The sequence below is a fragment of the Acanthopagrus latus genome, chromosome 5 (genome assembly GCF_904848185.1).
Source record: "Acanthopagrus latus isolate v.2019 chromosome 5, fAcaLat1.1, whole genome shotgun sequence".
Lineage (NCBI taxonomy): Eukaryota > Metazoa > Chordata > Actinopteri > Spariformes > Sparidae > Acanthopagrus > Acanthopagrus latus.
In genome coordinates this window covers 23727635-23742216 of record NC_051043.1, presented here as the reverse complement: position 1 = coordinate 23742216, position 14582 = coordinate 23727635, and the positions used below count along the sequence as shown (strand labels likewise).

Genomic DNA, 14582 nt, shown 5'->3' with positions numbered 1-14582 from the left:
AGTTGTAGACACTTTTATTGATGTAAATCTTTCCTTTTGACATTCTACATTAGAGCTGCACGATAAGTCAATTAGACTGTCAAATATTTTAGTAACTGATTGATTGTTTCAGTCAATTTCCAAGTAAAAACACTGGTTCCAGCTAATTAAACGGAAGGATTTGCAGCTTTTTTTTGTCATTTGTGATCGCAAAATGAAGAGTCTGTTGGTTTCTAACATCACTTTACTTCACTTACATTTATGAACTGAGCAGTTAATTTAGTAATCATGAAAATAATTGGCAGATTCATTAGTGATGAAATCAAAGTGAGATCTTTGACTTCTTTTGGGAAATAAATACATGTTAATATAATACTTAACATAAGATCCTCATAGGCATCAAAGAGGTGGGCCTATAACATAGATTTTGCAATTATATAATCTGAAAATTAAATGTTCTTCTATTGAAATGTTATTTTGCCCAACAGACTGTCCATATAAAACGGGTCACTTGCTGATGTTTAGTGTCTTATTAGTTTGAATTAGTAGATCCTGACCTTTACTAAGTGACAGACGAGGGCAGCTGTCGATGTGTGTGTGTGTGTGTGTGTGTGTGGTGTTACCTGTGTGGTTGCAGCATTGAAGGAGATGCCCAGGAGGGAGCAGAGGCCCAGGCCAGCTGCCACAGACAATGTCACCAGCAGGACACCTGCCAGCCCCACAGCCCCCTGAGACTTGGCACAGTCCCACCGCAGCATGGTCAGACACGCATAGGCCAGCTGGTTACAAAAATAGCACACAAGCAATCTGTCTATTAATCAACCTGTCGGGTTCGAAAGCCATTAAACTTCCTCTTTTCGACTGCTAACTACATCCACTTCAGGCTTAAAGCTGTTAACAAAATGCACTTGACAAATAGAACGTTTTCCTTTTTTCCCTGGCTCTGCTCTCACCATCAGCAGGTATCCACTGGCCACACGGATGACGCTGATGTCAGAGAAAGACTTGAGGATGTCTTCCAGAGTGGTGGTAGTGAAAGACAAGACCTTCTGAGATGAATTTGCTGCAACACTCTGCAGCACCGCCTGCAAGAGAGACACACAGAGAGAGGCAGAGGGGGAAGGAAGTTACATTAAATGTGACTGGAGAAAAGTGAAAGATCAATACAGAAGTGAACCGAATCAGTTCTTGAAGATATAGTTTAAGCACTCAGTAAATTTAAGCTTCCTTTTTAATTTGCTCTATGAAAACCAGCTAAGGTCCTTGCCTGGAGATGTTTTTCTTGTTTTGTTCACCTTGTGTGTCACATTTTTCATCACAAATGTGCCAGAAATTGAAAAGAACTGTAGAAAGCAGCAGATCAAACAGCTACATAATCTGATTGCATTCGGTCGACGTAAAGTAAATTTTTAATGAGACGCACTGGTTTTTTCCATAGCTGATAATCATCTCTGATAAGAGCCGCACATGCCCAGCACCGACCAGGCAGCAGACAAACATGCAGGCCATGAAAAACTTTTTAATATCTTTGAATTCAATCTCTCTTTCAAACTCTGCACTGACTGAATGATATTCATGCACTGCCTGACAAGAGACAAATTAATAAGTATCAACAAGCCAGAAGCCTTAACGTCTACACACATCCGGACATCGAGCCTGAACAGGAGCGAATATTAGCGTGTACCCCTGGGTGTTCTGTTCAAATCACAGCATATTGAAGCTGGAGCCGATAAATACCTGTGACTGCTGCAGGGTGAGTTTATACACATTCACACTGAAGGCAAAAGCCATATGTTACTGGGTGTTGGTGGGTTTCTAATGTGAATTAAGTATGACTGACCCTTGCAAACTGCCTGATTTCCAGCAGAACGTGCAATCGAGCCTCGTATTATCGCGCCTTCCACTTACATGATCCTTCCTCTATGGCTGCCTCTTTTCCAGCCCATGTAATAAATAACGTGTAACAACACCGGGTGTAGAGTAAGTACATCTCACCCAGCAGAGGCCGATCACAGCCCTGAGTAACGAGCCTCTGCCTCTGCAGCGGGAGGTATTTGGGAGAATCTGCAGACAGTACCATGACCCATCCTCTCCCTCTCTCACTATCTCGGGGCAGACAGATGGCTTCAACATTGAACTGCAGTTACAGCTCAGTTGGGAGCAATGCTGGCTGACACACATTAGGAAACACGCACTAGATCACACACACACTCGCACCCACGTGTGAACTCGCACATGTGTCCGGCACATACCGACATGCACGCACATACTATTCTCGCAGACACGCCTAATCGTGCAGAACGCGCACGCATGCACACACACACACACACACACACACACACACACACACACACACACACACACACACACACACACACACACACACACACATGCACGCAGTTAACAATATTTGGCATCTTTTCTGTTTTCCATTGATAAAAACACTGTATTTGGATGGGGGGGAATCGCACCTCTTTTCTATCAGTGATCTGCCGGGCCTCAAGATGAATGGTGCACACTCACAAGCACACACACATGCACACACACACACACAAGGTCACACCATGTCGAACAGAGGTTGGGGCCCCCAAAACAAAGACCAGATGATGTCACACATGAGCCACCAATGGGGCCACAGCTGGGAAAGCGATTGTGTGTGAACGTTTGAGTGTGTGTTTGCGTGAGTGTTTGTACACGCGCTAGAGAGAGAGAGAGAGAGAGAGAGAGAGAGAGAGAGAGAGAGAGAGAGAGAGAGAGAGAGAGAGAGAGAGAGAGAGATCCAGCACTCCCTTAATGTATTCCAGACATGCTCACCCTGTTTCTTGATTGCTCCTCTCTGCAGAGCAGTGAGAGGAGAGCTTTAGCCCTTTACCACACACCAACAGTGGTTCTAGTATCTATCAGGGGCCCCGGCTTTTGGATGGGGCCTTTCCATGTTCACCTGTCTCCGGCCGGTGATTTACAATGTGGTTGCAGAGGATTTAGAGTAGATTTCTTTTCGCTTTTCTCTTTCCTTGCCCTCTTTTCTGGATCTCTCTCTCTCTCTCTCTCTCTCTCCCTCTCCCGTTTCTCGAGTGTTTTGGCCCTCACCTCAGCGTATCTCCTCTGCCAGGCTTCCAGTATAGCTGCAGCCTTCTCTTCATTCCAGTTGATCTGAGAAACCTCGTGGTAGGCCCGAAAGTGCTCGAACATCTGCTTGGGAGTCATCAGCTGGAACATGGTCTGTAAGGCCTGGGCACTGGAGAGGAGGGAAGGAAAGGGGTGGGGGGGAGTGTGGCAGGGTGTAAGGGAGGAGAAAAGGGGAGGAAAAGACGAAAGAGGGAGAAGAAGGATGAAAGGAGTGATGCGTTATGTTTACACAAGAAGATCAACAAGGCGATGCGTTGATGAGCTGATGACATTGAAGAAGCTTATATTTTAAAACGTACAAGACAAACTACGAGCATTAAACGCTCTGGTTATTAGAACTACGGCAGGAGAAGCAGGAAAATTGGTCTTAAAGTCTTAAACTCATCAACCCAAAGAAGAAGGAAAAAAATTCCCCTAATTTCTAACCCAACACAGAGAGGCTGCTAATTTAACCACTAAAGAAAGAGTGAAAAAGAAATACATCCAAACCACAGCGCCCGGGGCGTATTGGACCTCAGACATCATAAACAATGGTGTGTTAGGCACACCTGCTGCATAGGAATAATATTGTTCCATCTGACGTGAATGTTCGAGCCAAGAACACAGATGCCCACAGCCATGAGACTTGCCTCATACACCACACAACACAAACATCCACTCGTTTCAGCCGCCTACAGTTTTGATGCTGGGGCTACACACAACCATTGTTTTCACTTCAATTACTCTGGTGATGGTATTCCGATCAACAGATGAATAGTTTAGTCTATCTGATGAAAGAAAACAATGAAAAATGTCCAGAATAATCTCCTCATAATAACAGACCAGTAACCCTAACCCTGTTAAAACACTTGGAAAAAAAAACATAATTCACAGAGCTATCACACATTAGCAGCAGTGGAATCACACAAATGATATAGTGGAGTGGAGAAGGCATTTCCCTGTTGATCTCAGCTCCTCACTTGAGTTGTGCTTCCACCAACATGCTTTCGGTATGGTACCCTTTGAACCATACGTAGTAACCCGGGTAATGGACAGGGTTGCTACCAGCCCGCTTCAGGGGTGACTCCTTTCACTTTTACAGCAGTTGGGGAAACAAGACAAGGCGATAAAGCTGATGCATTTACTAACTCCAGGTTTTTAGTATCAGATCTGTGTGTGTGCAGGGCTCCAGGGTGCGACTATTCTGGACGCCCAAGCCCCAAATATCCCTAACATACAAATAACCTTTCTAATCTGTAACAAAGTGAACTGAAATATTTGGCTGAATGTGTAAATTGTTCTAATCCTCCGCTAGGACCTTCAGGTTGATACCTCTCAGGTGCATTACTACATTACTGCTGATGCTCCTTGCAATCACAAGATATGGCATCGGAAGGCATCCAAAGAAACAGGCAGAGCTGGATAACAGTGTTGTTGTTGTTGTACCTTTTACATTGGACGGCTGTGCTGTCTCTTGTTCTTATTCCAAATCAAACAAATCATGTTAAAATGGCCGAAAAATTGGATTTCAGAAAACGTATAGACTGGATTAGCTTAGTGGCAAACGAAGAATCTGATCCCATAAAAAAATAACGGACATCTGGTCCCAATCTATAAAACTCCTGATCATGTCCTGACAGATTTTGTGTGCTGAAGAATTCAAAAGACAGTCCCGGTGAGAACACGATGAAGGCTGTAAAGAAATACAGCCGATCAGTCATTAAGGAATAACCCTGGAACAGATTGCAGCTCCAGAAACACTGGTCGACTCAGCCACGTGTGATCTCAAATCGTCAAATTTTACGAAGCGAAGGACCAGACATTTGCTAGTTGTTCCCTCTATGAATGTGATGCCTGTAATGCGGTGATAATCACGGTAATGGTGGCAGTTAGCAAACAAGATGTAGAAACTGAGTGCCAGCAGTAACAGCCCGACGGATAGAGCAAACCAAGCCGCATACACACATGTTCACACAGACACACACACACACACACGCACACACACACACACACACACACACAAACAGGCAGGCAGGCACGCACAGACACCCTAATGACCCAACTTTGCCAGGAAAAAACACGACCGCAAAACAAACAACGCACCCCACTGTACTCTGTGACCGGTATGTGTGTGAATGCGCGTGTGAGGTGGGGGGGTTTGCCTTTGTGTGTATCACATGCATGTGCGTGCACCACCCAAAAACGGTAATTTCACATTAAAGTAAGTGGTCCGTGAACAAAGTGTTGGATAATTTGTGCAGCTTCTTGTTGCTTAATAAAATGTTCATGTTTTAAATTCCTGTGTGTGTTTCATGTTTTCATATTTACATATAAAACATAATATTTTTATGTGTCTCATAGCATAGATGACTGAATACTGTGTGTCCTATCATGGAAGGCAAACAGCTTATTCACACACAAAACAGTGTATACTATATATCCACGGGTATACAACATAATCTATAAGCTTTGTCCTGGTACTTGAGCTGGAATTAAGTCCATGTACCCCAAAACCACTGTATATTTGGACAAACTAGCCAAGCAATAGATCACTCTGTGCACGTGTGTGTGTGTGTGTGTGTGTGTGTGTGTGTGCGTGTGTGTGTGTGTGTGTGTGAGTAGGTAGTGTCCAAGCAGAGCAGCCAGAGCTGAGCAGGAACAGCTGGAGCTCTAAGATTTCACTGGAATCTGCTAATGACTGCAAGATTTACAGCACACAGCGCACACGCACGCATGCATGCGCCGCTTTCGGGGAGCATAAAAGAACAAAAAACACACACTCTTTCCAGAATAAGCCCTGCAGTGATCACAGCAGTGTTTATGAGGGTGTGTATGTGTAAGTGTGGGTATGTTACCTGAGCAGGGGTCCGCTGCCGTTCTTGGTGGTCCCTCCTACGATCAGTTCCTCCTGCCAGTGCATGTACTTCCTGGACAGACCATGGCAGCCGCCACTCAGGGCCCGCGCCACGTCAAATGGCTGGTGCAATAAAAGCAACAGGCGAGAAAAATAACTGTCAGCAGCTCGCTTCAAACTAAAGGCTTGATGTTTTACCAAAACCTATCAACATTGCAACATTGTGTACATAGATATTTCAACAGCCAAAAACTTCGAGCCCTTACCTTAGTTGAGTTCTTATTGGGCGCGGTGAGGGGGCAGTCGGGGTCAGCGGGGTTCAGACACGGTCTGTCCATGTACCCGTGTCCGACGTCTGCCTTCTCCAACATGTCCTCGAAGCTTTCCACGGGGAAGTTTGCCTTTCGCAAGTCCTCGAGGAACTCCTTCGGGTCAAAGTTGGTCCACTGGAGAGGGGCTTTACCTCTGTGTAGTTCAAATCAAACAAAGGGTAGTGTTAAACTGTGACTTTAATAATGCTTTGAGGTTCCCATGTTTCTGTTTACGGGCACTTTTCAAGTGTATTTTCAGAAAAAGTCTGTTACTACTTTTATCACACATAGAAGCCATCCTTCTTATTGGCAATAACATGACTGTACTAAAAAAAAACAAGTGTGCCAAACTTATACAGAAGAGAAAACCAGAGGAACCACAGTAATCTTATAAATAATCTCCAGGGATGTCCCTCAGTGGCCAAGTTGCATTGTGGGTAATGTTGACACAAGGTTTTGAAAAGAAAAAAGAGTGCGTGGAATAAAAAAAGGCGGTATCTCTGGCTCTGGCAGATCGATTTGATCAAGTGTTTTTAAACTGTCCCTAATGAGTCCAGCAGTGTTACAGGAGTGCAATATTAGACCGCTGTCCCAACCAGATGCTTACACTACCCACAATGTAACATTGAATGAAACCTGTTTTATCAGACACTCCAGTCGTTAACAGAACTGTAAAGTGTTCAAAGAAGATCAACACTTGTCAGAAGTTTGGCTGGGACCGCCTCCAAATCTTTACCTCACCAAACGGCCACATTTTTCGAGAGCACAAAATGATCTCTTCTTTCTTGCTAGGTGATGGAACACAATAAATGGAGTCCAGTTCCCATCATGCAACGGCACAGTTCTGAATTCCTGCTCCGAACCGGTCCTTGTCTCCCTTCGCCTCACACATTCCAGTCTCTCTTTCTCTGAATCTCTCTCTCTCCCTCTGTCATTCAGACCACATTGTATGTGCTTAACCAGGCTTGGGTTATTATTCCCAGCCTCCCAACCAGAACATAGTAAAAACCTTATTTACCATCTGAGACCAACGGGCAATGCACACACACACATACAGACACACACACACACACACATTCACATACTCCGATGAACCAGGCTCGAGCTGATGCACCTTCACACGTCGACAAAACACATGTGTGCACTGATGGCAATGGCGCACACTATGTGCATGCACACACACTTGTGGAGGTAAAGGTCTGCTGAGTATTACTGTAGCAGCAGGCCATTAGCAACAGAAGGGCCAGACAATGGTGTGAGGCCCAGGGCTGGAGAGAAACTATCGCCAGCGATACGCATGCCAGCAACCACTACAATAGAGCCTTCAGAGGGGACGAGTTCAGGACACACACACACTCACACTAACATGCACATACACACACACACACTCTTGTTCCTCTGTGGTGTGTCTTTGGATGGGTTGAGCGTGTTCGGGCCGCCTCTACGAAAGGGGCAAAAACAAGATCCAGAGATCCTCCTTTTCCTCAACATCTCTCTCTTGAGAACAAAATTCTGTTCACATATACACTAATTCCTTAACCTCACTTTAATCAAAGAGGAAAGCCCCACATGTGCCCATTAAGGTTCATTTCTAACTACATCTGAACACACGTTTGAGAGACAGCAGTCAAACTGATGATATAGTGTTGGCCGTGTTGCAATTGTGATGACACATCATAAAATGCAGATTCTGTCCACTAAAAAAAAGAGAAAAAAAAGGAGTTTCGTGTGCTTACGGGAGATAGACCATTCCAGACTGGAGCTTGGCTCCCTCCCAGAAACAGTCCAAAGGGGTGATGATGAGGCAGGGATGTAGCTCTTCTATGATCTAATTGGACAAACAACATGACCACACACAGCAGGGTTGACACACATTGACAACAGCAAGCATATACAGAGAAAAAAAAAAGTAAATTCAACATGAGAGTGAGAAAAACATTTGCATCTTACCTGATTCATAACATGAGTTTCTGTGACTAGTTCTCCTGATTTGTAGCATAAGTCTTCTAATTTCCATTGTCTGAAAAAGGAGAACAAAGGAGTTTCCATTCAGTTTCTTTTCAAAGAATTGATCGATTATATATGATAAAATATCTTTCATCATTATAAGGTCATGCTAGCAAGAATAAAGCTGGATACATGATGTACAGGTATGCTATATATCTGTATATCCAGCATAATTGACATAGATGGAATGGAGAAAATATTGTTACAGAGTGAAACTCAAGAACTTTGAAGTTACAAGGACTCTTTATCATCACATTCAGCTACCACAGATGTGATTAACTGCACATAATAAAATCCTTTATACCCACAGCAATCAGCATCTATCATCAATGTGTTTACTTTATCAATTTATATCAACTACGATTGTACATTTTGTAATTCTCTGGCCTGCTCCGCCACGTATCTGGTGAGATATATCAGGAGGGGACAAGCAAATATGACGATGGGACTGATTCATTTTAAAGACTTGAAATGTTTTGGTCTGATTTAGCGATTGTTTACATGAGTTACACGAAAAACCCTATTATATTGCAGATTATATTCAAATGGATTCATACCTTTAAAAGAAACAGTTCCAATGAAGCATTTTTCTAACTTTCAAGACTTTGTACGAACCCTGAATCAGACATATAGAGCAATGCAATACAACAACGCCACAAAAAACTAACTCAAAAGTCACAAATGTTGACTCTGTGGAAAAATTGACACAAGATTCGCATATTCACTGCTCGGCTTTAGTTGGTGTTTATTTGTAATTAACCTGCCCGTTGACACAATTTTGTTTTGGAGGAAGAAATTGACTCTAATTGTCCAGAAATGGAAAACATGACGCTTAAATACAGACTGGGACACATTTAGACACGAAACATTTCGTTACCTGTTATATAGGTAAACATGAACTCTGCTGGCTCGGAGAGCTGACTCCAGGTGCTGCAGGAGAGCCTCCACCGTTAGAACATTGGCTCCCTCCTCCCGCGGCGTCTGGATCATCAGCTGAGGGTTAAACATGGCCTCCTCGCCTATCTTCTGTCGCGTGTACCTCAGCTCCTGGTTCACACGCCCACCAACTGCAGAAAGAGGAGCGTACCTGCTGCATAACTTCACCCTCTGTGCATATATCCACACACATTGCATATGTATATTTGATTATTCAGGGCTCATTGTGTTAACATGTTTAACCCCAAAACATACCTTTTTTCAGGTGTAAGCATATTTTAACTCAGGTTTCATGACAACATGTACACAAAAGTTGTGTTTCTGCTACTAACTGACACATTTTGTGGTGAATAAATTCCTCATTCAACAGTTTGCTGACAGGTCAGAGAAAAATGGAGAGAAAATGCCCCAAAGTCAATCAAAGAGGAATCAGCTACATGGCTGGCCTTGAATATGCGCTTCAAAAGCTAAATTTACTTCAGTTAATACATGAAAAACCTTTAATAAAAAGAATATATTTATCACAGGTACAAATATCTTTTTCCCCAATACAGAAGGTAAGACAGCCTGAACACAGCTGTATCACTCAAACACACGAGCAGCATCATGCGCTGAAACATCTGCGGCTCAAGAAGTGATCCTCTGTGCAAAGCAGACCCAAAGTCGTCCCAGCCTGGCCACCGCACTATCGGACTTGTATCTTGAACAAAAGCACTCCGCTAACAGTGAGCTTGTACCGCTACAACGCCAAACAACCCGGCCTCCTTTGAATCCACAGCAGCGACTTCACCTCAACAAATCCACCTCTCGCTAAAACAAGCTCAGCGTTTCTACTCAAATTTGCTAACAAGTCGGCAGCGCCAGACCACATTGACTGCATATGTGAGCGACAGTTCGTGTGTGTGTGTGTGTGTGTGTGTTTGATAAAGAGAGGGAGGCTCTCTTCCAGGCTTCGCTCCCAGTATCGTGGTGGGACTAAGCCCTGTGCGTGCGCTCTGAGCTTCTCAGCTAGCCCGAGCTACAAAAGCAGCCTTTCAGGCCCTTTAGCTGCCCCGCTCCACCCCGGTACAGCCGAGGCAAGTCTGGCAAAGTCCCTCTCTCAAACACACACGAACAAATGCAGGCAACTGCAGTCATGCAAGCGCGGACAAAGTCTTACATTTTCAGTCAGACACAAGATGAAACGAATGAATCTCAAAAATGTGAAGCCATATGAAAGTTTTGTGTGCGTGCGTCTGCAGGCGCGTCCCTCGGTTCAGTGTATCTTTGTCTGATTTACAAGCAGAGCCCTTCAATCATCAGTGACTGAAAGCTCAGTGAAAGCTTGGGCAATTTATAGTCATCTTCTTTTCCCTTGCTCACACACACACGCGCGCTCACACAAACACACACACAACACGGAAAAATGCCCAGTGAGAGAGCCGACTGTGTGAAAAATCTGTAACATTTTATCATGCCTTAATCCAATTTAACAATTCCGCTCGATTCGTGCAACAGCAGGCATAGATTGAATATTTTCAGCCCATTGTAATGGCATTAAAGTTGAACATAAGCATGCCTGTTCTGCTGAGCCGGACCACCCAGTCAGACCAATGGAACAGGGAGGGAGGGGGCCATGTCTTGGGGCATTAGGAAAACACACTTGATTTCTTTTTTTCTGGACCCAAACGGCATTCCCATCTGATCCTGTCTGAAGGCATGTTTATAATACTCATCATTAATAGCAGGCCCAGGCTAACCGGAGCGACATGCTTTCCACTGCTAGGCCAGCTACACGGCTACGTTACACCAGCCCTGCCTGCAGAAGAGCACGCATGGAACTGATTTAGACCCTACGCACACTGACAGTGCACTAACAAGTCAACTTGTCTGGTACACTCAGCGCTCAGAGGCAAAGCTAGCCCCGAGGCTTGGCTAGAGTGCCAAGAGGAGAAATGGGAACACGATTGTGGGGCAATGGACGCATCGATTTTCAGCTTCTACGTGTGCGAGGAGACGAGGGAAGATTGATTGGTAAAAAAAAGGGGGGGACGAGTGTAGAAAGGACTCGCTGTCTGTTTTGAACACATTCCACATTGTGGACTGCCACCCAAAGACCATGAGTTTACAGCGAGCAGTGAGGAATGGGACAAGTCAAAGGAATGTACTCTCTCTCTACAGGAAACAGCACATCACGGCCTCGGGCTTAGAGAATTCCACACTTCACGAGGTTACAGCGTTTTGGGGTCAACACTCGCGCAGCCTCGGGGTGAAATTAACACCCCAGCTGGACCAAGAAAATGTGTGCGAGTGTGTGCGAGCGCACTGGTGTACGTGCGAGCATGTGCGTGTGAGTGTGTGTGTACACACAGCTGTGTTTCTTCAATGACACATATTCCCATATTCCTTCCCCTAAGAAAACTGGTTGACCCCGGCATGTGTTGATATCTTGGAGGTGTCCCGCTCCAGCCTCAGCTGCTGTGACCTAAAACAAAGTGTCACTGACTTTTACATGCTTCCCATACCGGCTCCGTTTTGTCACTCACTCCTCACTCGACATCACTTTCTTCTATTTCAACAAATGTATTGTGGTTGTTAACTATTCTTTGGGTTATTCACATACACAATGCCCACCTGATCACCGGTCACCACAGCCCAAATAAGACCTGAAAATGGCTCAATTGCTCTGAAATATGGCCAGAAATGCAATTATATTAACCTACAGTATGCCGACCCACGGGACGTATGCTGTTGGTATAAGCCTGCCAATAGCAGACTATATCCACGTGTTACCATTCAAAGTGCCTGTCCCTTCGTGACACAAAAAAGGCATTTTACTGCCAGGGTCCGACCCCCTCACGGGAAGATGTGCCATCAAAACAATTCCTTCACAACACTATCATTCAAAGAGATAAAAATAGTCTATCACAGTAATGTAAATACCATCAGCGGTTTCAGTTTTCTCAAATGTCGGCGTTTGCTGTTTTTTTCTTTGTCTTCTGTGCAAATTAAGCAGACTTTGATTTAGGCACCAAACAACACGAATGCCAACTTGGAACAACATGTGCCCATCACATGTCTTGCAACATGTGATGGGCATTTATCAGTCTGACACTTCATAGAGCAAACAACTGATAAATCAATCAAGAAAATTAATCTTCAGGTTAATCAGTGCAGTTGTGAATCAGTCATGTCAGCACTGCCCTCTACCAGCCAACTGTCCTATACTGCACCTGTGGGGAGCGGGGTCACGTGTACGACCACCTGTGCATGTGTGTTATATCTGTATATATTCGTAAGCATTACCGCTACAAACTATAAATCTAAGCACTTTCTTAAAAACAGACCTGCACAGAACCGAAGAAGAAGAAGAAGGCAAGACTATATGTGTCACTGTATTGGAGCGCTCAGTGCGGGTATTCAGTGTGTTGCATAACATTAACCCCTGGTCCCCCCTATTCTCAAAGTAGGGGAACGGGGGGCGGTGGGGACGAAAGGAGAGAAAGTAGGTTTCTAAGGAACTGACATCACCCCCTCCCTCCTTTCAGTCCAGAACTCCCCCTCCTCTTTATACTCTCGTTTTCTCTCTCTTTGCTCTATTCAGCTCTACGCTGTGATTGGCCAGATCATGATGGCAATCAGCCCAGCCCCTCTGTCAAAGCCAGCCCACCCCCCCTTCCCCTCGCCAACTTTCTCCCTTTTCCATGCAACACACACACACAACAGCATGGCCCCACCCCTGCACATCTCTCACGCCTGACAACGGAAGCATCCCGCACTTTCAAGGAAAACACACACCACCGGCGGCAAACAACTCCTACAACTCTCCAGTGTGATATGGCTACTAAAAACATACACATACACATATTACTCATACTGTACTGTACAGAAACAAAAAAGCAGTGCATGTATACTTGAATATATCCACATATATAACTGATCAATCATAAAAAATAGTGCTTCCCTCCTTCCAGTCTGAAGCCCCCCGTCACTTTCACTGCCGCCAAAAGAGATCCGTTACTGTGCAGGACCTCAAGTGTGCATATGTGAATATACTGTATGTACTTGCATGTGGCTAAACACATCTTTGTGTGTGTGCTTGTGTGTGTGCAGAGAGAGGATTAGCTGGATTAAGTCCCCTCTCAGCAGGGACCCCCTGTGGTGAGGAGGAAGCCCCCCAAAACCAGGTCATCGCTCTACCACCAAGTCTACTAAAGCAACCTCCCATACCCTGAGGCCTCTACACCGCCAGAGGGACGAGGAGGACGACGCAGGACAGCGACGCGAGGATCCAGTCTGGTAGAACATTCCCAGAAACTCCAAAAAGCTTCTTCAAGGAAGCGACTTGTCAAGTCAACACATACGAAAAAAGCTGATCAAATTCTGATACCTGAATCTGGATACCAGCCGGTACTCCAACCAGTCGCTGTCTTGCTCTTCTGCATTCAAGACTAGAGTATCTATCTAAGGATGTGTTGAGTTAGACAACTGGTAGCTCACTCAGTGTCCTGTTATGTTAAAGCAGGTTAATGGTCGAGGACAAGCTCGGCCTTGTACTTCCAACGTAGAATTCGAGGAAACTATGAAAAACAAAAATATGGAGCCTGTTAGATATCTTTGTAGCAGTGCTTAATTATTGATTAATTAATACATTTAAGTGTGCTACACATTTTGGCTATGGACGACTGAATCTGGAGTGGCAGGTGGATCGGTGAAGTCGGTTCCATATCCGATGATAGAATTGTATCAGTAATGGTACAAAATATTGAAATTAGATCAGATCATTCCCAACTTTATTCTAAATTACACGTGACTTTGAAGCACAAGTACTGGTATCAGTAAATACATTCAAATCAATGCTCTGATGCCCAATCTTTCTGTCTGTAGTCATCATTCCACCATCTGATTGTTTACACATCACAAGTAGCCTTTTACACTGAACAATATAAGTTTGCAAAGTAACTAGTAACTAAGCTTTATTCGCAAATAAATGTAAAAGAGTGGAAGTATAAAGTAGCAAAAAATGGAAATGCTGAAGTAAAGTACCTCACAATAGTATTTATGTACCGTGCTTGGGTAAATTGTGGTCACTTACATTCCTTCACGGGTTGTTCTACTACAACTTGTCTTTACTGCAAATGTATTATCAGTATTTGTCCCTATTACCTTTCACATGAGTGATATGTGAAAATAATAACGCTGCTTTAACGATGCGTATTTTCACATGACTGTTTTCAGATAACACAAATGTTGAGAGAGAAGTTCCATCGTTTCTTTGTTTAAAAAAAAACAAACCCTGAAATTAAAGGCTTCGTATGGAAAATCGAACACAGCTGCTTCTGCGAAGACTGATTTCAAAGTTACTTATGAGCTTTAGCAATGAAAGTCGAGATGCATTTCCTTTGTTA

At 44.2% G+C, this 14582-nt stretch overlaps 1 protein-coding gene across 3 annotated transcripts in view; it reads right to left on the bottom strand.

The window, feature by feature from the left end:
* Window positions 1-14582, bottom strand: part of ptch1 (patched 1) — a 55635-nt gene that overhangs the window by 26347 nt on the left and 14706 nt on the right. For all 3 annotated transcript variants that reach the window (XM_037098730.1, XM_037098732.1, XM_037098729.1), the window contains exons 3-10: window positions 9137-9326; window positions 8203-8272; window positions 7989-8080; window positions 6208-6406; window positions 5943-6064; window positions 3070-3217; window positions 933-1064; window positions 603-758 (exon numbers count right to left, since the gene is read on the bottom strand). In XM_037098730.1, the coding sequence (XP_036954625.1) occupies window positions 603-758; window positions 933-1064; window positions 3070-3217; window positions 5943-6064; window positions 6208-6406; window positions 7989-8080; window positions 8203-8272; window positions 9137-9326 (1109 nt within the window). The remainder of the gene's footprint in view (window positions 1-602; window positions 759-932; window positions 1065-3069; window positions 3218-5942; window positions 6065-6207; window positions 6407-7988; window positions 8081-8202; window positions 8273-9136; window positions 9327-14582) is intronic.